This window comes from Tamandua tetradactyla, chromosome 5, assembly GCF_023851605.1.
Source record: "Tamandua tetradactyla isolate mTamTet1 chromosome 5, mTamTet1.pri, whole genome shotgun sequence".
Taxonomy (NCBI): Eukaryota; Metazoa; Chordata; class Mammalia; order Pilosa; family Myrmecophagidae; genus Tamandua; species Tamandua tetradactyla.
The window spans coordinates 100,595,326-100,619,741 of NC_135331.1; the positions used below are offsets into that span (position 1 = coordinate 100,595,326).

A 24,416-nucleotide genomic window follows, 5' to 3' on the forward strand; every position below is an offset into this window, starting at 1 on the left:
GGAGAGGAGACAGGAGCAATAGAATCAAAGAGTGAGGGGGGAAAGAGAATTACTTGAGAATTGTTCATCATTTGTTTTTTCCCTTTCCACACACAGATGCTGAAGGACATCAAGAAGGAGAAAGTGTTGCTTCGGAGGAAGTCAGAGCTGCCTCAGGACGTGTATACCATCAAGGCACTGGAGGCCCACAAGCGGGCAGAAGAGTTCCTAACTGCCAGCCAGGAGGCTCTCTGACCCCCTTACCTTCCCACTCTGGAGGGTCACAGCCCACTCAGCCTTGGGACACTGCCCTGGCCCTCTACCCGCTGCTCCCCACTGGCTGACTTGGGGCAAGGCAGTGCCTCTCTAGCTCCTCTAGGAAGGGATATGTGGGCACTTGAAACAGGGACACCCACATAGTGGTCCCTCTTCTCCCTAAAATGTGTTCATGCCTTCCTGTGGCTAGTACAGACAGGCTGAGCACAGAGATGTTAGCACTCAGACAACCTGGGGGTGTCCAGCCCCCTCCTGCTCCTAACCCTACAGCTACCTAAAGCTGTTCTCAGAAAAATACATGCACACACACAAGGAATATACATGCCTCTCTCCTCTACCTTTCATCCTCATTTAAACTCCAGGTGTTTTTCCGTCTCTTCTTCCCTTGCAGAGGCATGTAGGGAGCAGTAGATTATTCTCACCAAAGTCATGTCAAGCCCCATTGGCCCCTGGAGTGGAGCCACCCTCAACAGCACAAATAGGCCCCCAGCCCCAGCAGTGTGCAGGCTGATAGGGTTGTATTATTTCTTCTTACCCCCTTTCCTGACTGAGACAATATTGTGGAGAGGTCAAAAAGAAAAAAGTACAGGCAATGAACAATAGGTTATGAAAACAGGGACCCAGACAGACCAAGGGGGACAGGAAGATTGAATAAACACCCTACCCTTTGCCCCCCCCTTTTGAGGAACAGCAGCCCTAGGATCACAGACATGGAAGGGACCACCCCAGGACTGACTGCTCTCCTGTACTATTGGTTCCCAAAGCTGGAAAGAAGCAGGGAACAGTATCCCAAACATGGCCCCCTGCAACACCTATTTATTTGTTTGTCCCCTCATTTGCCCCTTTTGGATACCTTGGAGGGGCAAGGGGCTGAAAAGGGCCAAACCCACGTTCCAGGGGCACAGGCAGTGTAGTTCTTGGCTGTGTACATAGGGTGCTTTATTCTCCACAGAGTGATACATGTTAAGGTGGGTTGGGCTTGGGCCAATGTCCCCATATGTACAGAATTGAATAAAGTGGGTCTCTGAGAAGTCTTATTTGCCTTGATATGGAAAGGGAGATGGGGAGGATGGAGATGGACATTAAAACCAGGGATGTGTTCAGTCCTGTGCTGGTTCTGCCCTGGAATGCAGGGAGATAAGGCAGCGCTCAGTGTGGTCACTTCCAGGCAGGGGATGCCTGCCGAGCTTGGAGAGCCTTCTGTACCACATCTTCCCACTGGGCATCCGAGATCTCCCGAGCCCAGGCAGGAACCCCTGGTGCAGGTAGGCTTACTCCAGCCATTGTCCTTTTCACCAGCTCTACATGTTCTGAAATCATAACCAGAGGCCAGTAAGGGGACAGAAACAATGGAACCAGCTCCCCTCCCCACTGCTGAAATCAACCCAGAGCCCTTGGGCTGGTGAGGTCACCAACTCCATTTTGTTATGTCCAGGCAAGTCTGCTCTTCCTCTCAAGTAGCAGAATAGCATTTTGCCTGGATTCTGAAGTCTGGAAAATTTTAGGATAGAAACTGTCATTTTAGGAACAAGGCATTCCTCTGTGACTTCCCCATACTGGCTCTGGCCAGTCCCTTACCTCCATAATTATTCCAGAATGAAACAATGGTCTCTTTACCTGGGTCCATGGGAATAGAGCTGTGATTGCTTAATGCTGCAGCTCCCTCTTCCTCTTCATCCTCACTCTCTAATGGCGGGTCAGGCAAGTGCAGACCCAGGGCCTGCAGAGCCAGAGAGAAAACGGTTTGGGGTCAGTCCTTCAGGACTCCCAGCTTTACTTACTCAGAACAGTCCCTTTCCAATACCTGGATCCGCTCTTGGATATCAGCAACTACATCTTCTCCATCACCTACTGGTGCTAACTCCACCTCCTCTTGTTCAGGATCTTGGTTCAGGGGCTGGTAGGAGTAGCCAGTTGGGCCTGACCCGGCTTCCTCCTGTTCCTCCTCAGGCTCCTCGCTGCTCCAATCCCCAGTGCCTTCTGTAGGGCCCTGGTGCGGCCCCAGTTCCTCAGTCTGATTGGGGAAGATTCTCTCTGGGCCCATGGTGTCTCCCCCTAGAACTACTGCTGCCATCCGGGCAGGGGCTGCAAGAACAGGAAAGCAGATGGACAGGGGGCGCACGGAACTAGGCCCACCTTCAGTCTCTTGTCCTGTTCCTTATGGTCTCTTCCTGCGTGCACAAAACGTTTAAAACGCCCCCAAGCTTCCTGCTCCCAACCCTCCAGCTCAGCTGCCCCCACCGTCAGCCTCTCCTTATTCCTCCACTGCTTGAGTCGGTTATCTCAAAATCGGGATCCACCCGTCATGCTCCATCAATTCCTAAGTAGCTCAACTAAAGGTCTCGCTACCTCCAAAGACACCCTGAGAGAACCCCGACCCCCACCCCCCGACTTGGGAACCCCGGGTCGCAAACAGGCTCTCACAGACAAGGGCTTCCCCGTCCCCTTCTCCCCTCTTCTAGGGGCTTCCCTCTGTACCGCCTGAAAGACGCTCCTGAGCCCCCAGGAGCTCCCCTCAAATGGCCCCAGGTGCAGCGGCCCCCACCCGCCCCCACGGACTCTCGGCGCTGGTATCTCCACGCGCCTCACCCGCTCAGAGTCCGCGGCCAAACCCGCACCTTCACTTCCGGCCTGGCAGGACGTGCTGGGGCGTCTTGACCTCCAGCCCCGCCTCTCGCTCATGATTGACGCGAGTGAGGACAAGTTGTCCGCCCCTTGCCCCGCCTCCGCAACCCCTGGCCAGACAACAAAGGGCTACGTTACCCAGTGACCCTCACAGTCTTGACATAGATCTGTACCTGCGCAGAACTTTTCCTCGCTTCCGGCCCTCTCTTCAGCCCCACCAGTCCCTCCGGGAGCCTATGAACCACAAGTCCCGGTAAGCCACAGGCGTTTAGCCTCAACTGCACGTGCGCAGACCGCTGCCCGCCGGAAGGACAGAGCCAGGCTGTGTTTATCTCGTTCGGGACCGAGTCGTCGGTTGGCGCGCAACGGGTTCTAGGCTGCAAACAGCTCGACGGCTCGCGGCCCCGCCCCGGCCCGGCCTGGCAGGTAGCCCGGGATGGGTTAAAAGGCGAGGAAGAATTGTCGGGGCTGGAGTCGCCTATGCCTGGAGCAGGAGTGTTGGGGGAGGGGTCTGAGAGTGATGAGTGGGGGTGGGGAGAAGACTGGTGGTATGATTGAAAAGGACAGTGGTTATAGGGGAAGGGCTGAGGGAGGATGGTGGAGAAACGGGTGGGAGAGACGTGGCAGCTAGAGGAGACACTAAAGGAGTTGGAAGGAAGACTGAGTTTTGGGGAGAACCGGGAAGCTGAACAGTATGGAAGGGGAATCTGGCGTTGTGGGGGAGGGGAGACGGGGATGGTAGGAAGAAAACAGAGATAGCTTGAAATTAAGGAAGAAATATCCCTTGCCGAAAAGAGTCAATGAATATTGGTGTTTTTTATTTTTTTTTCTTAGTGAAGAGGGGAAACTGGAGGGCTGTCGGGTGGAGCTTGGAGTGGTGGGAGAAGGGACAGTTGGAAAACTCAAAGCCCTTAGGAGATCAAGAAGGACCAGAATGGGGGGTGATACTTATAAAGAGACCTGGGAGTTGGGTAGGTACTTGAAGGGAATTGAAGAAGCTTGAGAATGTGCCAAGATGGAGGATGGGAGAGATGCAGAGATGACAAGCCCATGGAGGAAAAGCTAAGATTCTTCTCCATCTTTGTCTGAAATTGCTTATCTCTTGTGAATTGCTTTATGTTCATTGACACAGCTGAGAGGGGAAGTAGAAACCGTGAGAGAAGATGAAGGGCTTTCATTCTTAAGCCCTTCAACCCCTATCTGTCCCCACAAACCCAGGTCCAAGATATTTTAGATTGAGGGAGGGAGTACTGAAGTGAGAATAGCTTTCTACTGGGACTATTTCAGGTTGGGCAAGGTGGCTATTTAAAGCATGGGATGGGGGATTGAGGAGTAGGGTGGTGGGGCTGGTGAGCTAGCAGAAGACAGTCTCTTTTTCCTGCAAGGGGTCTCCCTTATTTGGGCTTTACTCTCTGCCACGGCTTCTTGAACACGAAGCAGATGATTTACCTAAACTCAGCAGGTGCCTGCCAGCATTGCCAGTTGCAGGATTTGTCTGATAGGGTCCTCTCATATACTCACTGTCACTAGGTTGGAAGATAGGCTTTGAAGAGACAAAGACCTGTCATGCCTGGTCTTGTTCTTGTCCAATCTGAGGACATTTTTTTGCGTTCTGTTCCCTTTTCCATTGCATCCCATCCCTCTTCCAGGAATCCAAATGGGAGAAGCGCTGCTGGAAACAGCTTGTTCTCTCCCGCTAGAATAGCAGAGCTAGGAAAATGACAGGAGAGAGAATTCCCTCTTCCCCAGCCCATCCCCCCAATCCCCAGCAGACACATACCTTTCTGGCTTAAGTTCCTACTGTTGGGAGCATACCAGGCACAGCTGTCAAAGGAACTCTTTGTGCCTGTGGGGGGCCCTGAGTGACCCTGATGGCAACAGCTTAGCTTGATTGGAGCTCTCTTTGAGGGGCTGACTAACCATGGTGACATGAATGTCATTGCTCTGGATCAAACCCACCTTGAACTGGATAGGGGACTGTTCACTCTGAAATTCTAAAAGATTTTCTGCTTGAAAGCACTCATGCCAGCTTTCAATGGGCTGGCTGGGGCTGGCTGGGCTATTAATAGCTCTGAGTATTTTGAGATCCTTCTCCCCAACTTAAAGAGCACAGAGATTCTTAGAGAGGTGGCAATAAGCAGAACAGAGCCAGATGGACAAGAGAAAGTGCCCAGCTTCAGAAGGGGACCTGGAGCTTGTAGGGGGTGACTATGCTGAGTCCTTGATCAGCAAATTCTGAGTTGACAAACAGGTCGGAGTGGCCCCACCCTTTGCTGTTGGAGAACATGGGCCTAGGGCTAGCTCCCTGACCTCAGCAGCTCCCCAGGGGCAGGGCCAGACAAACTGAGCTGTCACTAGTGACCCAGAGGAGGAGTGGTGTGGGAGGGCCACCAAGGTGACACTTGGAGGTAGGGACTGATCTTGGGCAGTGTCATGGTGAGCTGGGAAGACCTTGCCTGAGGAGCCGGTGGCCTTGACTTGTGTGCAGGTAGCAGAGGCAGCAGGCCGTGCCGGGGGGGCATGTTGCTGTAACCTGTGGCCCAGGGGATGTTACGGTGGACGGTGCACCTGGAGGGCGGGCCCCGCAGGGTGAACCATGCTGCAGTGGCTGTCGGGCACCGGGTATACTCCTTCGGGGGTTACTGCTCTGGTGAAGACTATGAAACACTGCGTCAGATTGATGTGCACATTTTCAATGCAGGTAAGCCAATGTCAAGGCTGTTCCTGGTTGCTCAAATCAGGGAGGGGAATGGGAAGCTGAATGAGGTTTGGTGATGGTTCCTGTGGGAAAGGAAACGGGCACACGAATCCCTGGTTTGGGAGAAGGTGGTGAGCCTGGAGGGAGGTTTCCAGAGCTGAGTAGACTTGTGCCTACAGTGTCCTTGCGTTGGACAAAGCTGCCCCCAGTGAGGCCCACTGTCCGTGGACAGGCTCCTGTGGTCCCCTACATGCGGTATGGACACTCAACCGTCCTCATCGACGACACAGTCTTCCTTTGGGGTGGGCGAAATGACACTGAAGGGGCCTGCAATGTTCTCTATGCCTTTGACGTCAGTGAGTATGGGTCTCAGAGAGGCTGTGTTCTGTCAGATAGTTCCTTGGGACTGGGAAAGGTGTGTGTGGGGGGGGGTTGAGGATGGAGCAGGGTACAGGGGACTAGGGGTACCCCAGAGTTTAGGAGGGAGTGTCAAAAGTTGCTTACCTGGGTCATCCTCTTACCTCCTTCAGATACTCACAAGTGGTCCACACCCCGAGTGTCAGGAACAGTTCCTGGGGCCCGGGATGGACATTCGGCTTGTGTCCTAGGCAAGACCATGTACATTTTCGGGGGCTACGAACAGCTGGTAGGTCTGGGAAGAAACAGAGGTTTTGGATGGGGAATGAGAAAAAGGAAAGGGAATTGAGGGTGGTGGAATAGGAGGCTTTGGCCTGCTTGAGGGGAGGGGTAGAAGTTGAGGGAATGACCATTGACTCTTCCTTTTATTCCTTCCTTCACGTCCTTCTGCTTCCTTACTCAGGCGGATTGCTTTTCCAATGACATTCACAAGCTGGATACCACCACCATGACATGGACTCTTATTTGTACAAAGGTTTGTCCTTTCTTTCCCCCAGAACCCCACCTCGATTGAAGAAACCATAGGAAGCTCAAACAGTGAGAGCCGATCACCCCCAGCCTTCCTGCTGACTGTTCCTTCTCTCTGCTTCTGCCCAGGGTAACCCTGCTCGCTGGAGGGACTTCCACTCAGCCACAATGCTGGGCAGTCATATGTATGTCTTTGGAGGTCGTGCTGACCGCTTTGGGCCATTCCATTCCAACAATGAGATTTACTGCAACCGCATCCGCATCTTTGACACCAGGACCGAGGCCTGGCTGGACTGTCCACCCACCCCTGTGTTACCCGAGGGGCGCCGGAGCCACTCAGCCTGTGAGTGTCTGTTTATATCCTGTGGAGTTTCCCTTCCTGCCCATTGCCCTCACATCTCTGACATTCCTCTCTCCCTCCAGTTGGCTACAATGGGGAGCTGTACATCTTTGGTGGTTATAATGCAAGGCTGAACCGGCACTTCCACGACCTTTGGAAGTTTAACCCCGGTAAAGAACACTGCCTTTATGGGAGAAACAAGGGACAGTTGAGGTGGGAGAGAAAGAAAAGAGTGATCTTCAATAGGCAAGGGAATGGAGAATAGAGAAGATACCGACTAGGCAGGTAGTGAGCCTCCCCTTCTCCATGTAAATTTCTCTTTAGTGTCCTTTGCCTGGAAAAAGATTGAACCGAAGGGTAAGGGGCCATGTCCCCGCCGGCGCCAGTGCTGCTGTATCGTTGGTGACAAGATTGTCCTCTTTGGGGGAACCAGGTTAGGAGGAGAGAAGGGAGGGCTCAGGGACGGGCCTAAATCTGTGATGAACATCAGAGTGGGAGATATTTGAGTAAGAGGGTCTCATGAGTAGACTTGGCTTTTTCCTTTATCTCTTTGATGATCCCTACAGTCCGTCTCCTGAGGAAGGCCTGGGAGATGAATTTGACCTCATAGATCATTCTGACTTACACATTTTGGACTTTAGTAAGTATACTTAGTCCCAAAGTACTCCTGCCATCGGGGTCTCTCTTTTAGGGTGGTGGTACCCAGAACTGGAGCCTTTCCTTAGCTTTGACACTCTCCTTCTCCCCTGACTCTTCCCTTAAAGGCCCTAGTTTGAAGACCCTGTGCAAACTGGCCGTGATTCAGTATAACCTGGACCAGTCCTGTTTGCCCCATGATATCAGGTATAGTGAGTGGTTCTGAAAGAGAGGTTGTTTGGGATTGAGTAGGGCAGAACAGGCATGATCCGATTAGATTGATCTTGGTATGGAGAAGAAATACTTTCTTGTTCTGCTGGAGGTATAGTGTGCTTATGAGGGATGAGATGGAAAGGAATGAAATTATAGCCAAAAATTGATAGTAGTGTAAATAATAATAAATTAATATATTCATCCAGATTTTCAAAGGAAGCTCAGAAAAGCATCACTTCCTGAGATGGGAGCTTTTGCAGTTGTTTTGTTAGTATACTAAGAAGGTTCAAATAAATCTTAGAACCAAGTTGCAAAGTAAAGACAAAATCAGGAGCTTCTGGATCACATTAGGTTAGAAATTAAGAGAGGCCCTGACTACTTCCCTTTGAATTCCATTCTTAGGTCCAAATCAAACACTGAAAGTTACTTTGTGTGTAATTTTGCCTGTCTGGTTCATTCTGTTCCACTTCCCTCTCATTATATCATATAGTATAAAATCTTTTTCTCTAAGGGTTTGTTTGTTCATATTCAGTGCCATGGAATGTACAAGGCTGAATTGGTGGTTAACAGGCTGGCACAAGATTGACACATGTACAAGTACCTAATATTGAGGAAACTGTGGTGAGGGTCTTGACATGAGATGCAGTACTGGTAAATCTTTGTAGAATGAAAGAATTGTCAAAAAGATAGGGATTTAATTTATATTCAGTGGGTGGGTGGGGAAGGCCTCGGAGGGCAGGATCTGAGTCAGGGTATTAGAAGTAGGGGAGTAGAAAGCCAAGAAGGACATTCTTTTTTTTTTTTAATGTTTTTACTGACAAATCTTTGCGCATATACAGGCTATACGTGGTATACAAGCAATGAAAAAGGATATTCTTTTTTTAATAATTAATGAATTAATTTTACCATATGATCATTCCATTCTTGACCTATAATCAGTAACTCACAGTATCATCACATAGTTGTGTATTTATCATCACGATCATTTCTTGGAACATTTGCATCAATTCCGAAAAAGAAATAAAAAGAAAACAGAAAAAAAATCATACATACCATACCCCTTACCCCTCCCTTTCATTGTTCACTAGCATGTCAGTCTACTAAATTTATTTTAACATTTGTTCCCCTTATTATTTATTTTTAATCCATATGTTTTACTCATCTCTGAATAAGGTAGATAAAAGGAGCATCAAACACAAGGTTTCACAATCACACAGTCACATTGCAAAAGCTATATAATTATACAATCATCTTCAAGAAACATGACTAGTGGAACACAGCTCTACATTTTCAGGCAGTTCCCTCCAGCCTCTCCATTACACCTTAACTAAAAAAGGTGATATCTATATAATGTGTAAGAATAACCTCCAGGATAACCTCTCAACTCTGGAACCCCCCAGCCACTGACGCTTTATTTTGAAGCACATTCTTATCGGGGGTGAAGTATAGGGACTTCCTGGTTAGAATTGAGTAGTGCAGGCAAGGTAGATTGCAGTGTTTGCCGAGATGTGTACACAGATGTTTTTCTCCAAGTGCACACAGGAATGTATGTAAACATACACAGGAAATCCATGTGGGCTTGGAGGTGGAGGAGTAGGTGGTGTTGGATTTGGTGGTGGGTGGGGTTTGCTTGTTAAGCCTAGTAGGGCTGTAAGGAGAAGGTGGCTCTGGGTGGGTTAGCTTAAGGAGTTTGAGAGGACTGGTGTATAAGAAGGCAATTCTGGACCAGAGGGTGTGGGCTCCCCGTTCTGTCCTTAATGCCTGTTATTGTTGGTCTTCCAGATGGGAGCTGAATGCCATGACCACCAACAGCAATATCAGCCGCCCCATTGTCTCCTCCCATGGGTAGAAGAAAGTTTCTGCTGACTCCCCTCCTGAGTCCGCTGTTGTCTTCACTGCCCCTGCCCATCTCTCACCTGCCTGCCCCTTTGGACCCTGGACTCGGTGTATTTCCGCTTGGAGTTGGTTGGGCTAGAGGTGTTTTCTGTGCTGTGAAATCAGTGGGGAGCTGTGTGTGTGGGGAGGGTCAAGGGCCTCTTCTCCTTGGTGCTCTGTCCCATTCACCTCCGTCCAACTGCTCCTGGGCCTCTGCTCTCCCCAGGCCAGCTAGGCTTTGCTGGGAAGGGAGAGGAATAGAATGGGGAGAAGGGAGAAGCAGTGTCTGAGTCTCAGGAGCTTCCTTTTACCCCTGTACCTACCCACCTCCCCCTGCTTGAGCCATGAGCATTGACTAGGACCTGAGGGGAGTTACAGCTGTTGGCTTGAAACCTCTTTCTCCCCCCACCTGGGGAGATGGGGACCAGCAGATAATCCCACCTTTCCCTGAGTTGTTGCTGTACCCTGAATCTCTCAGCCAGCTCAGATTTTATAAAAACGAATTAAAAACTTCAAAATGTGTGATCTGTTTTTTTCTGGAATAAGGTGGGAATGCAGGAATTTGCAATGAAGGCAGGGTGCTGAGAAGGGACATCCCTTAAGTTTTAGCTTCTCAGCCAAGGGTCTTAGGAAAATGCCACCAAGATTTGGGCTAACATCTGCTCTTGGGCACCGAGTCCAATGCCATGCGAGCCCGGTGACTCAGGTGCGAAAGGTTGCGATGTTATCCCAGGGTCGGGTCTCCATCTGGCCTACGATTCCCGATTCCCGGAGGCCCGACTACACGCCTCCTGTGTCTACTGTTCGTGCTTCGGGGTAACCTTGGCGGTGAGTGTTTTTCCTGCTCATCTTGAATCCGAAACGTCCTCTTGGACATGCCGGAAGGGGCGGGTCCTGGGCCGCCTCGAGCGGAAGTAGCGCCATTCATCTTCCGACCCCCCCCCGCACGACTGGATGCCGAAAGTGAATCCCCGATCCCGGGATGCGGCCCGATGTCCCCGCGGGGTCGCGGATGGCTGGGAGGACGGCGGGAGCCTCGACCCCGGCCCGCAAAAGGGTGAGGGCGCAGAGTCGGGGACGAGGAGCCGGCGCGTCACTCGGGCGCCGGCGGGCGCCGTGGTTGGGGAAAGCGCAGGTATGGCGGAACCGGCCCAGCTCCTAGGAGCTCATGGTCTAGTGGATATTCCGAGCCTGCAGTTACAGTAGGACTGCGAAGTTCTCTGAAAGAGAGAAACATCGGGAATGTCACTCAGTGTCTTGGAAAGCCTTGAGTGGGGAAGGATGCTTCCTGAAATAGGACATCCTGAGCAATTTCTTTAAGGTCAGATGAGAGTTTTCCATGAGTTAAAGATGCATGTGCCAGAGTACAAACTCTGGAAAGGGCATTTCTTGCTGGGGAAGAATGGGTGGATCAGTATACAACAAATTTCACAGTTATAGCATCTATTATTGCAGGCGCAGCTCTAGCTGCTTAATTTGTAGAAAGTACAGTCAAAAAAACAAGTAAATCATTATGATAAAAGGCAGTAAGAAACCTAAAACTGTGGAGCTGTAACCCATACCAAACTCTGAAACCTGTTCTATGACTAATTTTACAGTGTGCTTTGAAATATATTGCTTCTCTGTATATATGTTGTATTTCACAATAAAAAAAAGTTTAAAAAATTTTTAAAAAGCAATAAGGCACTGAGTTGCACACTTTAAGAGGGAGAATTTCATGGTATGTGAATTGCATTTCAGTTTTTTTTTAAAATGCAAGGGCTATGAAGAGAAATAAAGCAGGGGTTGCAATTTTCAAGTATTTTTCATTTTTCCACGTTAGTATCCCACTACTGCAGCACCATTTATTGAATTTTTGTTTGTTTGTTTTGTTTTGTTTGCTTGTTTTGGGAAGTCCATGGACCGGGAATCCAACCCAAGTCCCCCCTGTGGCAGGTGAGAATTCTGCCACACAATTACCCTTGCAACCCCAGGGGGTACAATTTTAAATAGGTAGTCTGGGAAGGCCTCACTGCAAAGGTGACATTGCGCAAAGGCTTGAAGATGAGGAAGCAATCTGCATGTATCTGCAGGAGGTGCTATAAATGGAGGGAACATCTAGTGCAAAGAAATTGAGGCAGGAGTATACCTTCCTGCTCAGAAATTGCTAAGAGGCCAGTTGACAAGAATGAGGAGGAGATTAGTAGGAGATGAGATTAAAGATAACACAGAGGGGGCTGGGACAGGTGATATGGGGGCTTTTTGGCCATTGTAAGGCCTGTGGCTTTTACTAGTCTGAGCAAGATGGAAGCCGTTGGGAAATTTTGAATTCAGGAATTACATGATCTGAGACATGGTGAGAGTGCTAAGATCAGATTTGCAGTTTAGGTGCCCCTCAGGCTGAAGCGGGGAGCAAAGCTTTGAGAAGAGAGATACTAAAGGTCTGGAGATGAGTTGGAAGACTAGGGTACTAACGGAGGCAAAAGATGTTAAAATATGAACTGGGAAATTGGCAATGTAACAGAGCAAGGGTGACAGAGGCACTTGTGGGAAAACCTATAAGTGAGGAATTTAAAAGAAGGTAAAGAATAAGAGATTATGGCTTGATCCACTTCAGTGTTATACATACAAGGCTTAGCAAGATGAGACTCTTAGATAGCTGAAACAGTTGAAGAGTTAGGTGTCAGTGTAACACCACCAAAGTCTTTGCTGCCTGAGACTTGTACTCATTGGTCTTTTGGGGATCTTGAAAGGGATCAGTTACCTAAGGAATGGCGGTGGGATGATGTCTGCAGCAGTAAGAGATGCTGAGCTGAGTTGTTTCTCTTTCCATCCTCCACCCTCTCCCTGCTTCTGCAGACACGTTCAACATGTCATTTGAGGAGCTGTTGGAATTGCAGAGCCAAGTGGGGAATAAGATGTACAAACATTTGGTAGCTGGAAACAGTACTAGGAAGCAAGGTTCTAAACCACCTGTCCAAAACGCATGTGTTGCAGATAAGCACAGGTGAGGAGCAAGACCTGCCCCAGGAGTTGGAGGATACCTGGGACCTTGAGCTAGTGTGTGCTTTCTTGGGTGGGAGGCCTTAGATCAAGAGTGAATTCTCCTTGACTTGTCCTTTAATTTCTCTCTAGGCCTCTGGAAATGTCAGCCAAGGTCCGGGTGCCATATTTGCGTCAGGTTGTCCCCATCAGCAAGAAGGTGAGGAGGAGGCAGGAAGCACTTTCTCAATGAAAGGAGACAGGACAGTCCTGTTTTATATTCCCTCTGTTCTCTCCAAAGGTGGCCCGGGACCCCCGCTTTGATGATCTGTCAGGGGAATATAATCCTGAAGTGTTTGATAAAACTTATCAATTCCTGAATGACATCCGAGCCAAAGAGAAAGAGGTTTGCAGCATGAGTCTGGGTCATGGGGGTTTTGGAGGGTGGGAAACGAGGGCACAGGTTAGAGAGTTGGGCTAGAGAGAGTATGGTGCGTAGCGTGTGGGCAGATTTAACCTTTCCTGCCTCATAACCTTACTAGCTGTATGAATATTGGTAAGTTACTTATTTTCTCTGTGCTTCAGTGTGTATGTGTGTGTTTCAGTTTTTTAATCATAAAAAGAGGTAACAATAATAATCATCATCACATAATACTGTTGAGTTAATATATATGAACCTCAGAATAGGGCTTAGCATAGAATTTCAGCTAATATTTACAGAATGCTAACTATCTTGATATTCATTTTGATTGTGGAGATTGTGAAAAAGCAGTTGAAGAAGCACCAATCAGGGGAGGAGCATGAGAAACTGCAGCAGCTGCTTCAGCGCATGGTGAGTGGGTAATAATTGCAGGTGGATAGTGATAGCAATTCAAGGCAGGAGGTGATTCACAGAGATAATTTATAGTTCCTGCTATGCACTCATGTCCTCCTATCTCATCTTTCCTTGTCAGGAACAGCAGGAAATGGCACAGCAGGAACGAAAGCAGCAACAGGAGCTGTGCCTGGCCTTGAAGCAGAAACGGCGGGCTCAGGCCCAGCAGGGCCATCGGCCATACTTCTTGAAGAAATGTGAGTGGACCACAACTGTTGCAGGCTGCTTATGGGGGCAGGTGTAGGATGGCCACTGTCGCAAAATGCTGCGTTGGGATTCTAGTGAGCTCCCTAAGGAAGGCATAAGGCTGGATCTGGATTCCATGGTATTTTAGTTTACTAATGCTGCTGGAATGCAGTATACCAGAAATGGGTTGACTTTTATAAAGGGGTTTTATTAAGTTACAAGTTTACAGTGCTAAGGTCATAAAAATATCCAAACTAAGCCATCCAGAGAAAGATACCTTGACTCAAGAAAAGCCAATGGCATCCAGAACACCTCTGTCATCTGCAAAGGCACGTGGCTGGTGTCTGCTGGTCTTTTGGGTTCTGGTTTCAAATGGCTTTCCCTGGGGCATTTTCTTTCTGCATCTCCAAATATCTCTGTCTGTGTGGGCTCTGAGGCTTTTCTACAATGGTTTTCTCTTAAAAGACTCCAGTAAGCAGAGTAAGACCCACCTTGAGTGGGTGGAGACATATCTCTGTGGAAAGCACCCAATCAAAAGGTCTTACCCACAATTGGGTGGGTCACATCTCCATGGAAATAACTTAGTCAAAAAGTTCCCGCCCAAATAATAAATCTGCCCCCACAAGATTGGACTAGGGAAAAGAACATGGCTTTTTTGGAATACACAGCACCCTCAAATGAGCAAACATGGTAAGTTGGAGGAAAGTAGAAATGGTAGGAGGAGTTATTGATAACTTGTCTTGTGATCCTAATTGATTATGGGCAGGATTGTCACTTTCATCTCTGTATCACCTTTCACATGTTAGGCTGGACACATACAGAGAACTCACAGTTGGTAGAACTGAGTAAGGCTGAAATTATAGAAAAAGTGCTTACACCCACAGTAAACTCCTTACACTCATGTATCTTAACATTGTGGTCATAGTTACTGACATGACAAAAGGAATGGAGGGTGGCTTCCTTTTATTTACCAGTTTCTTCCTGTCCTCTAGCTGAGCAGCGCCAGTTGGCCCTAGCTGAGAAATTCAAGGAGCTGAAACGCAGCAAGAAGTTGGAGAGTTTCTTGAGTCAAAAGAGGCGCCGAAATGCAAGCAAAGACAGGAGACATCTTCCTTTGGGCAAAGAGTAAAAAGGAGCTGTCCTCGGATCTGCCATTGCCCCAGTGAGACATGTATCTTTGGGCCTTGGACTTGGCCTGTTCTACTGGTTCTTTTCCATTCAAGGGCAAGAATCACAGCTACCCTTGAACTGAATTGGCTCAAAAATTAGAGGGCTCTTGGACTGCCTCAGGGTTGGGCAAGAAGAACAGCTTAGCCTCATTCCATGTCCCACTACCTCTGCTTGCATCTGTTTTATCATTATCTGCGTATCCTTCTCACACTCTTGCCTTAATCCACTGACTCAAGTATGTAAGAAAAGTGGCCAGTGAGTGACCTTGACCCAGTAAGAGTTACAGAGTGTGTTGATGGCTCCAGTGGTTGGGGTTTTATGCAGGACCTCCTTCATAAATTGATTCTTGTTAATCTTTTTTTTTTTTTTTTTTTTTTTTGGCATGGGCATGTACTGGGGAACAAACCCTAGTCTCCGACATGGCAGACGAGAAGTCTGCCTGCTGAACCACCATGGCCCGCCCTTGTTATCTTTTTATTCTATTTGTGGGTGGCCTGGAAATATTGTTTTAGTGGGTCGTGTGTGGAGTAGGCAACAAAGCTTAAGGCTCCTACTAACTGGGAAGTCTAATCAGACCATTCCTACTTCAGTCTGGGTGTCAAAAGATGATACCATCATTCAGAATGTGAACCAGTCCCACAGAGGAAAACTCACCCACTTAACTTTGGTAATGGACACAAGGTGAAGTAGGAGGTGGAGACAGAAAGCTTTCCCAGTAATATGTAACCAGAGCTAGCCTCCATACTGTTTGGGACTAGAATTCATACTTCCATGTGGTATGAAAAATCCTCAAACTGATAATTTAGTTTAAAGTAGTTTCAGGATGGTAGTGCCTCTGGGCACCTGGCAAAAGCAAATGTAATTCTCTCTTGAGGATTATATTTTAAACCCAGTCCTTAGGAAATTCCTTTAGACCAAATTTCAAGAATATGAGTTTATAATAAAAACAAAGCACACAAGGAAAGAAACCACTATGAACAAGACTCATTAGGAACAACAGTCAACATAGTTATAGCAACAAAGACTGGGATGTTGAGTGTCCGCGACTTCTCGCTCAGCTTCTGGTCCCCGGCCGGCGGAGGGAACAGGAGGGAGAGAGAGACAGACGCAGACAAATCCGCGCTGGTGAGAAACACAGGTCCAAGACACGTAGCAGTTGTAAGCACAGACCTTTACTGGAGTTAAGCTTGCATTCTCTGTTACAGGTTCCGCGCGGGCGAAATTTCCCGCGGGGGAGCAACCTCTATGCGGCCGTCAGGCACGGCTCCCTGTGGGTCGTCTCCGCCCACCCCGTCCGGGTAACCTCTTATATACTGTGCCCAAACCCAATAGGTTAGTGCCACGTATACAGAGGTGATTGGAAGATAGGGTTGGTGGGCGTGTGCGTCATTTGCAAAAGCAGGATGTGAGCGCCATCTTAGCTCACTCGATGGGCGGGGGGAACTCTAGAGCAGGCTGCAGCGTGTCCACTAGGCCAAACCCGGAAAGCGGCTCTCTACATCTCCCCCTTTTTGTTTTTATAAGAGGCATGGTCCGTAGACCGTATTCTTGTACCCAGTGTCTCTATTGATGATGGTGCTCCCGTGGGCCTGAGTGGCTCACAACATAGTTTGGTGCTTTGGGGAGTCTGGACTAGGCTCGCGTCATCACACGACGGAGCCTCTGGCACCGACCAGAATGCTCACCTCATATAGAGACCGGAGAGTCCGTGAACTGGATACCACGTGACTCTCCCTGCAGTGCTTCGCCTCGCAACTGGGTCAAGCGGGGATTATGAGAGCGACAGCCAGGGCATAGGAAACGCTGCGGAGGCCTCGGTGCAATGGCTAGAGCCAAGCCCAGTCTGGCCAGGACTGCGGCCGCAGCTCCACCGTCGAGGCGGCTAGGCGCGCAAAATTAACAGCCTCTGGTGCCTAGCTAAACACGGGTAGTGGCCAGGGAGCCTGCAACAAACCTTGCTGACAAGAGCTTTGCCCCAGGTGACTTAGACGGGCTATCTATCGAGGAGGGACGCACACCCACATTTGACTGGGAAGACATAGCTAACATGGTAGAAACACGTAGTTGCTGCTGTGTCTGGAACAAGCGTTCTAACAAACATTTAACAGTGACTAAGCCCACTAATAGTCCCACTGCCACGAGAATCCAAGTAGTCAAATTGGGCCAAGAGAACCATGAGGTGACTCGGTTCCACAGACTTTGTACAGTCTCGCCCAGTTTGGAAAGGTCGAAGGCAACGGGGGTTATTAAAACTGGTCCCCCTTCTAAACAATCGAAGGGTGACCGGCGCTTTCGTTGCTATCTCGTCAGTCGCCGCCGTCATCAGCAGAGTTGGAGGCCTGATCTGATGGTTCAGGTTGAAGGCTTGTTGGTTTTTTAGGCAACAGCTCCGTGGCCTCCTCGGGCGATGTCACGGTTCTCACCAGTCTTTCCGGAACCCACACTGGCTGACGTCCTGGCTCCTGGGGAAAAACACAAACAGAGCCTCTGGCCCAGCTGAGCACTGGGTCAGGGCCTTGCCATTGTCCTGACAGGACATCCTTCCAACGGACTAGACCTCTATGTGGAGGACTCGGAGTGGTGTGCTGTAGGGCAGGTGTCATTCCTTGTGCATTTTCATTTAAAAAATTATATGTAAATAAGGCTACAGACAGTTGAGCCTTCGGGGACAGGCCGTGGCCTATTCCCCCTTTCTGTTTTTTGAGCAAGTCTTTAAGAGACCTGTGTGCTCTTTCAATGATTCCTTGCCCTTGAGGGTTGTAAGGGATACCATGTTTTAATTGCACTTCCATATTTGCACAAAATCTTTGGAAGGCTTTGCTGGTGTAAGCAGGTCCGTTATCTGTTTTTAATATTTTCGGCTTACCCCAAGCTGCCCAAGCGGCAAGGCAGTGTGCAATTACTTGGTGGACTCTTTCTCCTGATTCGGCAGAGGCAAATAAAACTTGAGAACAAGTATCCACTGACACATGCAGGTATTTAACTTTACCATACTCTGAGTGATGGGTGACATCCATTTGCCAAATGTCTCCCGGGATGAGACCTTTAGGGTTAACTCCAACTGAAGGGACTACCCTCTGTTCTGCACAATTATTGCAGGCTCTGACTATATCTCTGGCAGCTGCACGCGGTATGTGAAACTGTCTGACTAAGGTGCTTGCATTGACATGAAATTTAGTATGAAACTCTTGGGCCTGTTGACACGGTGTCAGCGCAGGGAAGATATGTGGCTGTCGAGTGGCCACATCCACTACGTGATTTCCCTGTGCCATGGGGCCTGGCAGGCCTGTGTGCGCTCTAATGTGAGTTATGTAGAAAGGATGTTGTCTGGCACATATTGTCTCTTGAAGTTTGATAAAGAATGGTCTTACTGAGGAGGAATATTTTATAATGCCCACCGTCTCTAAAATATTTACAGAATTTACGACATAAATCGAATCAGATATAATATTTAGGGGATCGGTAATTTCTTTCAGGACTGTAATAATGACCTGTAATTCTACCCATTGAGGTCTCTGTGGTTGGAAGAACACAGTTTTAGGAGAACCTCCTTCTACGCAATATGCTCCTGAACCGGAGCTGGAACCGTCCGTGTACACGGTGAGGGCGTTCACTAGTGGCTTAGATGAAGTTACCTTAGGAAAGATTACTGGGTGACGGGTGACGAATTGTAAGAGGGGATCTTTTGGGTATTGGTTATCAATTTCTCCCGAAAAGGTACATCGGAGGATGGCCCACTGATCTATACATCCAGTAAGTATCTCAAGTTGCTGAGAAGAGTAAGGTACTCTGAGGTACTTAGGCTGTTGGCCAAAATGCTGTATGGCCTTCTTGATGGCCTCCAATGCCAACTCTGCAATTGCTGTAGGAAAATGCTCTAAACTTTTCTTAGGGGAAATTCCAGGGTGGACCCAGAGTAATGGTCCCTGTTGCCATAGCACTGCCGTGGGCTGTAGTTTTGTTGGCAGTAAGCAGGCTTCGAATGGCTTTTGGGGGTCTATTCTTTTTAAAGCAGCACTACTGAGCGCCTGTTCTACCTGACGTAGTGCTTGCCTCGCCTCTGGGGTGAGACACCGGGGCGAGTGTAGGTCTGAATCTCCTTTTAGCAAATCAAACAAAGGTGTTAATTTGGCATTGGTGATCTTTAAGTACGGACGAACCCAATTGATATCTCCCATAAGCTTTTGCAGATCATTAAGGGTATGTATGTCATCTACTCTGAGAGACACTTTTTGGGGGGAAACATGCTGAGGCATGATTTTTGCCCCCAGGAAGGTGGTAATCTCTGTCATCTGGATTTTTTCAGGGGCCACTTCCAGGTTGGCTTCTCTAAGACTAAGGACTAAATGTGATAAAGCTGTTTTAAGAAGATCTGTGTCTTTATGGGCTAAGAGAATGTCATCCATATAATGGATGATTTTCACTTGGGGGAACTGCTGCCGAGTGCTAGCTAGCTTTGTAGCAACATACAGCTGGCACATGGTAGGACTATTAGTCATGCCCTGGGGCAGGACCGTCCACTCGAAGCGTTGACAGGGCTCCTCTTGGTTAAGAGAGGGCACAGTAAAAGCAAATTTTGGAGTATCTTCAGGGTGAAGTGGGATGGAAAAGAAGCAATCCTTAAGATCTAGGATGATAATGGGCCAGTGTTCTGGCAAAGCTGAGAGGAGGGGTAACCCCATTTGAACAGGTCCTAAAGGCTCCATACAGTTATTGATGGTTCTTAAATCATGTAACAATCTCCATCTGCCTGATTTTTTCTTTATGACAAATACGGGTGTGTTCCAAGGCGATGTGGAGGGAATGATATGGCTCTCTTTTAGCTGTATAGACACTAGAGTATGCAATGCTGACAGCTTTTCTTTTGGTAAGGGCCACTGAGGCACCCACACTGGGGTACTGGTCTTCCACTTTAGTTTTATAGGTGTGGGTGGGAGTCTCCCCTCAGTGGCCCCTAGGAAAAACCCAGGCCTCGTCTGTCAGAATTGGAGACAGCTTGTATAGGCCTTGCGCGCCCGTGCAATGAGGCTCCTAAGCCTTTGCCGGGGACATATCCCATTCCTTTTAACAAGCGCTCAGAAGTTGGAGAGCAGCCACTGTAATTACCTGATTCGGCCACCAGAGGGAGCCCGTGGTGAGGGTTTTTGGCGAGATCACCAAAACCATTCACCGGAAGCCACCGCGCCCCTGCAGCAGGCGCTGGCGGAGCGGAAGGCTGCGTGGGTGAGACAGGGGGCCTCCCCCAATCGATCAGCGGAGGCGCGTCTGCACCCTCGGTCTCATTACTATCTGACTCCGAGTCAGAGTCGTCCGAACTAACGTCTGACTCTGGCGGCTTGCCTTTACGGGAGCCGTCCGCAGACGAAACTGACTGAGTTTCTTGGAGCGCGTGCCGTGCCTGCAGCAGGGCGGAAGACGGACTGAGGCCTGAAGTAGACTCTGCCTCAGGGCAAGCACAGACGGTTTCCCAGATAGGGACCAGGATCGGGTCCATACAAAGGCCCGTCCGGCGCGCCCGTTCTATGTCATTACCAAGTTTCAGCCAAGAAGGCAGGCTGAGGCTACCGGAATGGGCGAACCAAAGGGCAAAGGTAACAACATCGTCAAGGAACCGCAGGAGGGAACTCTTCTTAACTGAGATGCCCCGCTGCTTCAAAAGGGTTTTTAAAGGGGGTAATAAAGGTGAACTTCCTGACTGCCCCATGCTTGCAGTCGGCACTGTCTTTAATCACTCGGAGAGCTCTTCCGAGTCACTGGGGCTACCTGAATGCCCACAGCCCTTAACTCTCACGTAATAGGAAGCACTTACCTTCCCACGGTGATCAGGCGTGGAAAGTCCGCTGCGAACTCAAGAAGCACGTCCTCACCAGCTCGGGGAAAGGCAGCAGAAGGGTTCCCCGTACGGGCCACCACTTGTCCGCGACTTCTCGCTCAGCTTCTGGTCCCCGGCCGGCGGAGGGAACAGGAGGGAGAGAGAGACAGACGCAGACAAATCCGCGCTGGTGAGAAACACAGGTCCAAGACACGTAGCAGTTGTAAGCACAGACCTTTACTGGAGTTAAGCTTGCATTCTCTGTTACAGGTTCCGCGCGGGCGAAATTTCCCGCGGGGGAGCAACCTCTATGCGGCCGTCAGGCACGGCTCCCTGTGGGTCGTCTCCGCCCACCCCGTCCGGGTAACCTCTTATATACTGTGCCCAAACCCAATAGGTTAGTGCCACGTATACAGAGGTGATTGGAAGATAGGGTTGGTGGGCGTGTGCGTCATTTGCAAAAGCAGGATGTGAGCGCCATCTTAGCTCACTCGATGGGCGGGGGGGAACTCTAGAGCAGGCTGCAGCGTGTCCACTAGGCCAAACCCGGAAAGCGGCTCTCTACAGTTGAGATTAGTAAAACATGTTTAATGAAAAAGTTTGACTAATAATATAAATATTAAAGAATATAAAAAATGGGGTGCACGGATGGCAGTGGTAGAATGATTGCCTTCCATGTGGGAGACCTGGGTTCTATTCCCAGACCAAGCACCAAAAAGAAAAAAAAAAGAATATAAAAAATAATCAAACTGGTTTGAAAAAAGTAACACTTGTAAAAATGAAATATATAATATTTAGAATTAGAAACTATGGTTAACAGTGGCCCTTCCAACAGGTCTTGGGCCCTAGACTTCCCCACTGTGCCCAGACTACTGGTGTTGGGGCTACTCAAGGCCCCACAGGAGGGCCTTTGCGCTGGCCTCGGGCGAAAACAGCAGTCTCTGTTTCTCAGTTTAGAAGAAAGCAAGGAGCCACCAGCCTTTTATTTTGGTTAGATGTGTGTGGCTTTTGTTTGAAATCACTTGCCAGTGCAGAGAGCCTCTATTATTCCCAGTGTTTACTCAAGAGCAGATCTTTCAGGGCCGTAGGGTCTCACCACCAGAAACGCATGCAAGTTTGGAGAGTTATTCCATTCTAGAACACACAGCCTGTCTTGGAGCACCCCTCTCTGTATTTGTGTGAAGTAGCTTTCACTCTCTCCTGCCAGAGTCAGATTTGCCATTGGAAAGATGACCTCTATCCATTTTTTTCTTTTGTATTTTGATAAACACGGGAAAAGCTGGAGCTGTTAAACTTTATCTTGGGGAAAAACAGTCTCAGAACTGGTTTGTTTGGTGTTGTGGAACCTCTTAACTACTTTCAAAACACCATTAGTAAAACAAACAACTTTATGGTTAAATAGCAGATTAGACACCTGAAGAAAGAATGAACTAAGTTATATCTGAAGAAGTTACAGAAATGGAGTACAGAGACACAGAGATGGAAACTAAGGAAAAGAAGTTTAAAAACATGGAAAGTAGAGTGAAAAGGTTTGATACATAAATCAGTTTCAGAAGGAGAGGATATTTCAAGAAGGCTGAGAATTTTCTAGAATTGATGAAATTTATAACCTGTAAGAGGCAGGAAACCCAGTTAATCCCAAGCAGTATACAAACAAAAACCTAGATAAATGATAAGAAATTGCAGAACATTAGAAAGACCAAGATCTTAAAAGCAGCCATAAAGAAAAGACCTTAACCTGCAAAAAAAAAGAGAAAAGCTAGAAAATCTATAGCTTGATGTTTCAGGGATGGGGGAAAGGTGTCTGCTGACAGAATAGAAGTTGTAGCATGTGAGACAAAGGGTAAAATGCTTTTCTACCAGGGGTGCATGGGTGGTTCAGTGTAGAATGCTTGCCTTCCATGCGCAAGACCTGGGTTCGATTCCTAAACTATGCACTACCACCTCAACCCGAGGAAAAACAGATTTAAAAAAAAAATGCTTTCCTACCAGTGATTGAGAGCGTAGAGTTATAGCTACTAGGATAGTTTGTCCTCTTGTGATGTATCCTGTTCTACATGGTCCCCAGTGACAGTATCAATCTTTAAAACCAAGGAAATGGATTCTGGATGGTAATAGTTGAAAAAGACTTGAATTTACTGGGCTCAGAGAACCACAAAACTAGAGATATGCTCCAAAGGCAGGATGTGCTTGAGGGGTAGAGGGAAGAGTTAAAGTTTGAGCAGTCAAAAGCCTAGCTAAGAATCAGAGTGTTGATGTAAAGATGTGACCACTGACAACAGACAACTTGCTCTTCTCCTTTGCTCTGGATTGAGAAGTTGCAGGCAGAAGCATTTGATTATCCAATCCTTGGTCATATGGCTGAAAAGGGGGAAAGTGCGCATGGTGTGAGGTCGACTCTTGTCCATCTAGATTTGTGATGGAGAGTTTCCCAAGCATGGGAAGAAGGCATGATATATATTCACTCCAAAGCTGTTTTGACTACCCCAAACCTTTGAACTGCTACTTTTCCTGCCTCAAACCAGGACCCAAATGAATATTGGAAAGCTCTAGGCTTTAGCTGTGCTTTTTCTTATTGTAATGATTTTATTAAGATATAATTTACATACCATACAATTCATCCATTTAAAAAGTACAATTTGTCTGATGCTCCTTTTATCTACGGTATGGACATATGAGTAAAACATGGATTGAAAAATAAATAATAGGGGAACAGATGTTAAAATATATATATATTGGATAGGTGGCAATACTACTGGTCAGTGAGAGGAAGGGGTAAGGGATATGGTATCTATTAGTTTTTTCTTTTTATTTCTCTTTCTGGAGTGATTTCTAAAAAATGATCATGGTGATGAATATACAACTATGTGATGATACTGTGAGCCACTGATTTTACACCATGTATGGAATGTTTGTTAAGAATGTGCTTGTACATTGTTGTGTAAATAAAAATTTTAAAAATAATAAAAATAAAAAGTGCAATTCAGTGGTTCGTAGTATATTCACAGAGTTTTGCAACCATCACTATCTAATTCTAGAACATTTTCATTACCCCACAAAGAAACCCTAAAAGTACGTTTTAGCAGTCAAGCCCTAGGCAATCATTAATCAACTTTCTCTCTATATATTTGCCCGTTTGGGACATTTCATATGAATGGAATCAATATACTGTTTTCTGTGTGTTTTTTAAACTTTAGTTACTTAGATTTGACAAGCCAATTTCCCACACCAGCTGTACGAACATAAATCATTGTGACTGGAGTCAGGGTAAGCAAACTTTTGTCCCCAGAACTATCTTAGAAATGAAGCCAAGCATTTGCCCTCCAGCTAGGGAAAGTCCTGAGGTTAGAGAAAAGCTCAGGACATTTTAAACTCTGGTGAGAGAAGTGAAGTCCAGGCCTAAAGAGAGAACTGCTCTCTTGGAGCAGATAGATCAAGGCCAGAGTCTGGGGGTGTGTTGAGACTTGGGTGGAAGGGGGAGGCAACAACTGGAAGCAGTACTCCAAGTGGGAAATGTGAGGCTTTGGAGCCAAAACTGATGTGTTCTTCCCTTAAGAATTGCTTGAGTCTCAGCCACTGCAGAGGGCAGAGGGGTGCCCCAGAGGAGACTGACAGCCAGGGTGACTGAGTGGAATGAATAAGGCCGGTGCAGCGAGTTTAGGCTGGTGGCCGACAGCTCAGCCCATGCAGGAGCCCATGGGCGTGGCAGCAGCACAGCGGGTGGGTGGCCGCGGATGAAAATCCCATCCTCTGTCCTGAAATGCAGTGCATGCTGCCTGGCTACCAGAGCCAGCAGCCGGCTCCTTTGGGTTTCTGGAGGGAAAGGATAGACTTATAAAGAGCATGAGAGCCCAGAGCAGAGCAAAATCCACAAAAAAGTTAAAAG

General features: G+C 48.1%; 3 protein-coding genes across 13 annotated transcripts in view; 2 read left to right on the forward strand and 1 right to left on the reverse strand.

Moving 5' to 3' along the window:
- Window positions 1-1,286, forward strand: part of PPP2R5D (protein phosphatase 2 regulatory subunit B'delta) — a 20,067-nt gene extending 18,781 nt beyond the window's left edge. The window contains exon 16 of the mRNA XM_077161830.1: window positions 97-1,286. Coding sequence (XP_077017945.1) covers window positions 97-234 — 138 coding nt within the window. The 3' untranslated portion in view covers window positions 235-1,286. The remainder of the gene's footprint in view (window positions 1-96) is intronic.
- MEA1 (male-enhanced antigen 1) lies at window positions 1,178-3,221 on the reverse strand. Of its 5 annotated transcripts, none has more exons than XM_077161843.1 (4): window positions 3,054-3,221; window positions 2,060-2,340; window positions 1,873-1,975; window positions 1,178-1,565 (listed from the first exon to the last, which is right to left on the reverse strand). In XM_077161843.1, the coding sequence occupies exons 2-4, from the start codon at window positions 2,327-2,329 to the stop codon at window positions 1,414-1,416; spliced, it is 525 nt and encodes a 174-aa protein (XP_077017958.1). In that variant the 5' UTR covers window positions 2,330-2,340; window positions 3,054-3,221; the 3' UTR covers window positions 1,178-1,413. The 5 variants fall into 5 exon arrangements, with proteins under 5 accessions (XP_077017958.1, XP_077017961.1, XP_077017957.1 ...); XM_077161846.1 differs by lacking the exon at window positions 3,054-3,221 and adding an exon at window positions 2,874-2,992; XM_077161842.1 differs by lacking the exon at window positions 3,054-3,221 and adding an exon at window positions 2,845-2,977.
- On the forward strand, window positions 2,919-15,071 carry KLHDC3 (kelch domain containing 3). Of its 7 annotated transcripts, XM_077161838.1 has the most exons (15): window positions 3,156-3,306; window positions 5,369-5,581; window positions 5,758-5,934; window positions 6,109-6,224; window positions 6,399-6,470; window positions 6,593-6,806; window positions 6,887-6,973; window positions 7,128-7,236; window positions 7,370-7,443; window positions 12,366-12,513; window positions 12,642-12,708; window positions 12,790-12,894; window positions 13,246-13,320; window positions 13,442-13,559; window positions 14,541-15,071. In XM_077161838.1, the coding sequence occupies exons 2-15, from the start codon at window positions 5,428-5,430 to the stop codon at window positions 14,675-14,677; spliced, it is 1,653 nt and encodes a 550-aa protein (XP_077017953.1). In that variant the 5' UTR covers window positions 3,156-3,306; window positions 5,369-5,427; the 3' UTR covers window positions 14,678-15,071. The 7 variants fall into 7 exon arrangements, with proteins under 7 accessions (XP_077017949.1, XP_077017953.1, XP_077017947.1 ...); XM_077161834.1 differs by lacking the exons at window positions 3,156-3,306; window positions 12,366-12,513; window positions 12,642-12,708; ... (2 more) ...; window positions 13,442-13,559; window positions 14,541-15,071 and adding exons at window positions 2,919-3,133; window positions 7,568-7,646; window positions 9,435-10,045; XM_077161832.1 differs by lacking the exons at window positions 12,366-12,513; window positions 12,642-12,708; window positions 12,790-12,894; ... (1 more) ...; window positions 13,442-13,559; window positions 14,541-15,071 and adding exons at window positions 7,568-7,646; window positions 9,435-10,045 and having other exon boundaries at window positions 3,157-3,306.
- Window positions 15,072-24,416: the final 9,345 nt, after the last annotated feature.

Bases quoted from the DNA above. Each gene is read 5' to 3' on its own strand.
- MEA1 (XM_077161846.1), bottom strand. From the start codon at position 2,937: ATGAGCGAGAGGCGGGGCTGGAGGTCAAGACGCCCCAGCACGTCCTGC. The intron at 2,341-2,873 runs GTGCGGGTTTGG...CTGTTCTTGCAG, and splicing joins CTGCCAGGCCGGAAGTGAAG to CCCCTGCCCGGATGGCAGCA. The intron at 1,976-2,059 runs GTATTGGAAAGG...CTGGCTCTGCAG, and splicing joins ATATCCAAGAGCGGATCCAG to GCCCTGGGTCTGCACTTGCC.
- KLHDC3 (XM_077161838.1), top strand. From the start codon at position 5,428: ATGTTACGGTGGACGGTGCACCTGGAGGGCGGGCCCCGCAGGGTGAAC. The intron at 5,935-6,108 runs GTGAGTATGGGT...TACCTCCTTCAG, and splicing joins TCTCTATGCCTTTGACGTCA to ATACTCACAAGTGGTCCACA. The intron at 6,225-6,398 runs GTAGGTCTGGGA...TTCCTTACTCAG, and splicing joins TCGGGGGCTACGAACAGCTG to GCGGATTGCTTTTCCAATGA.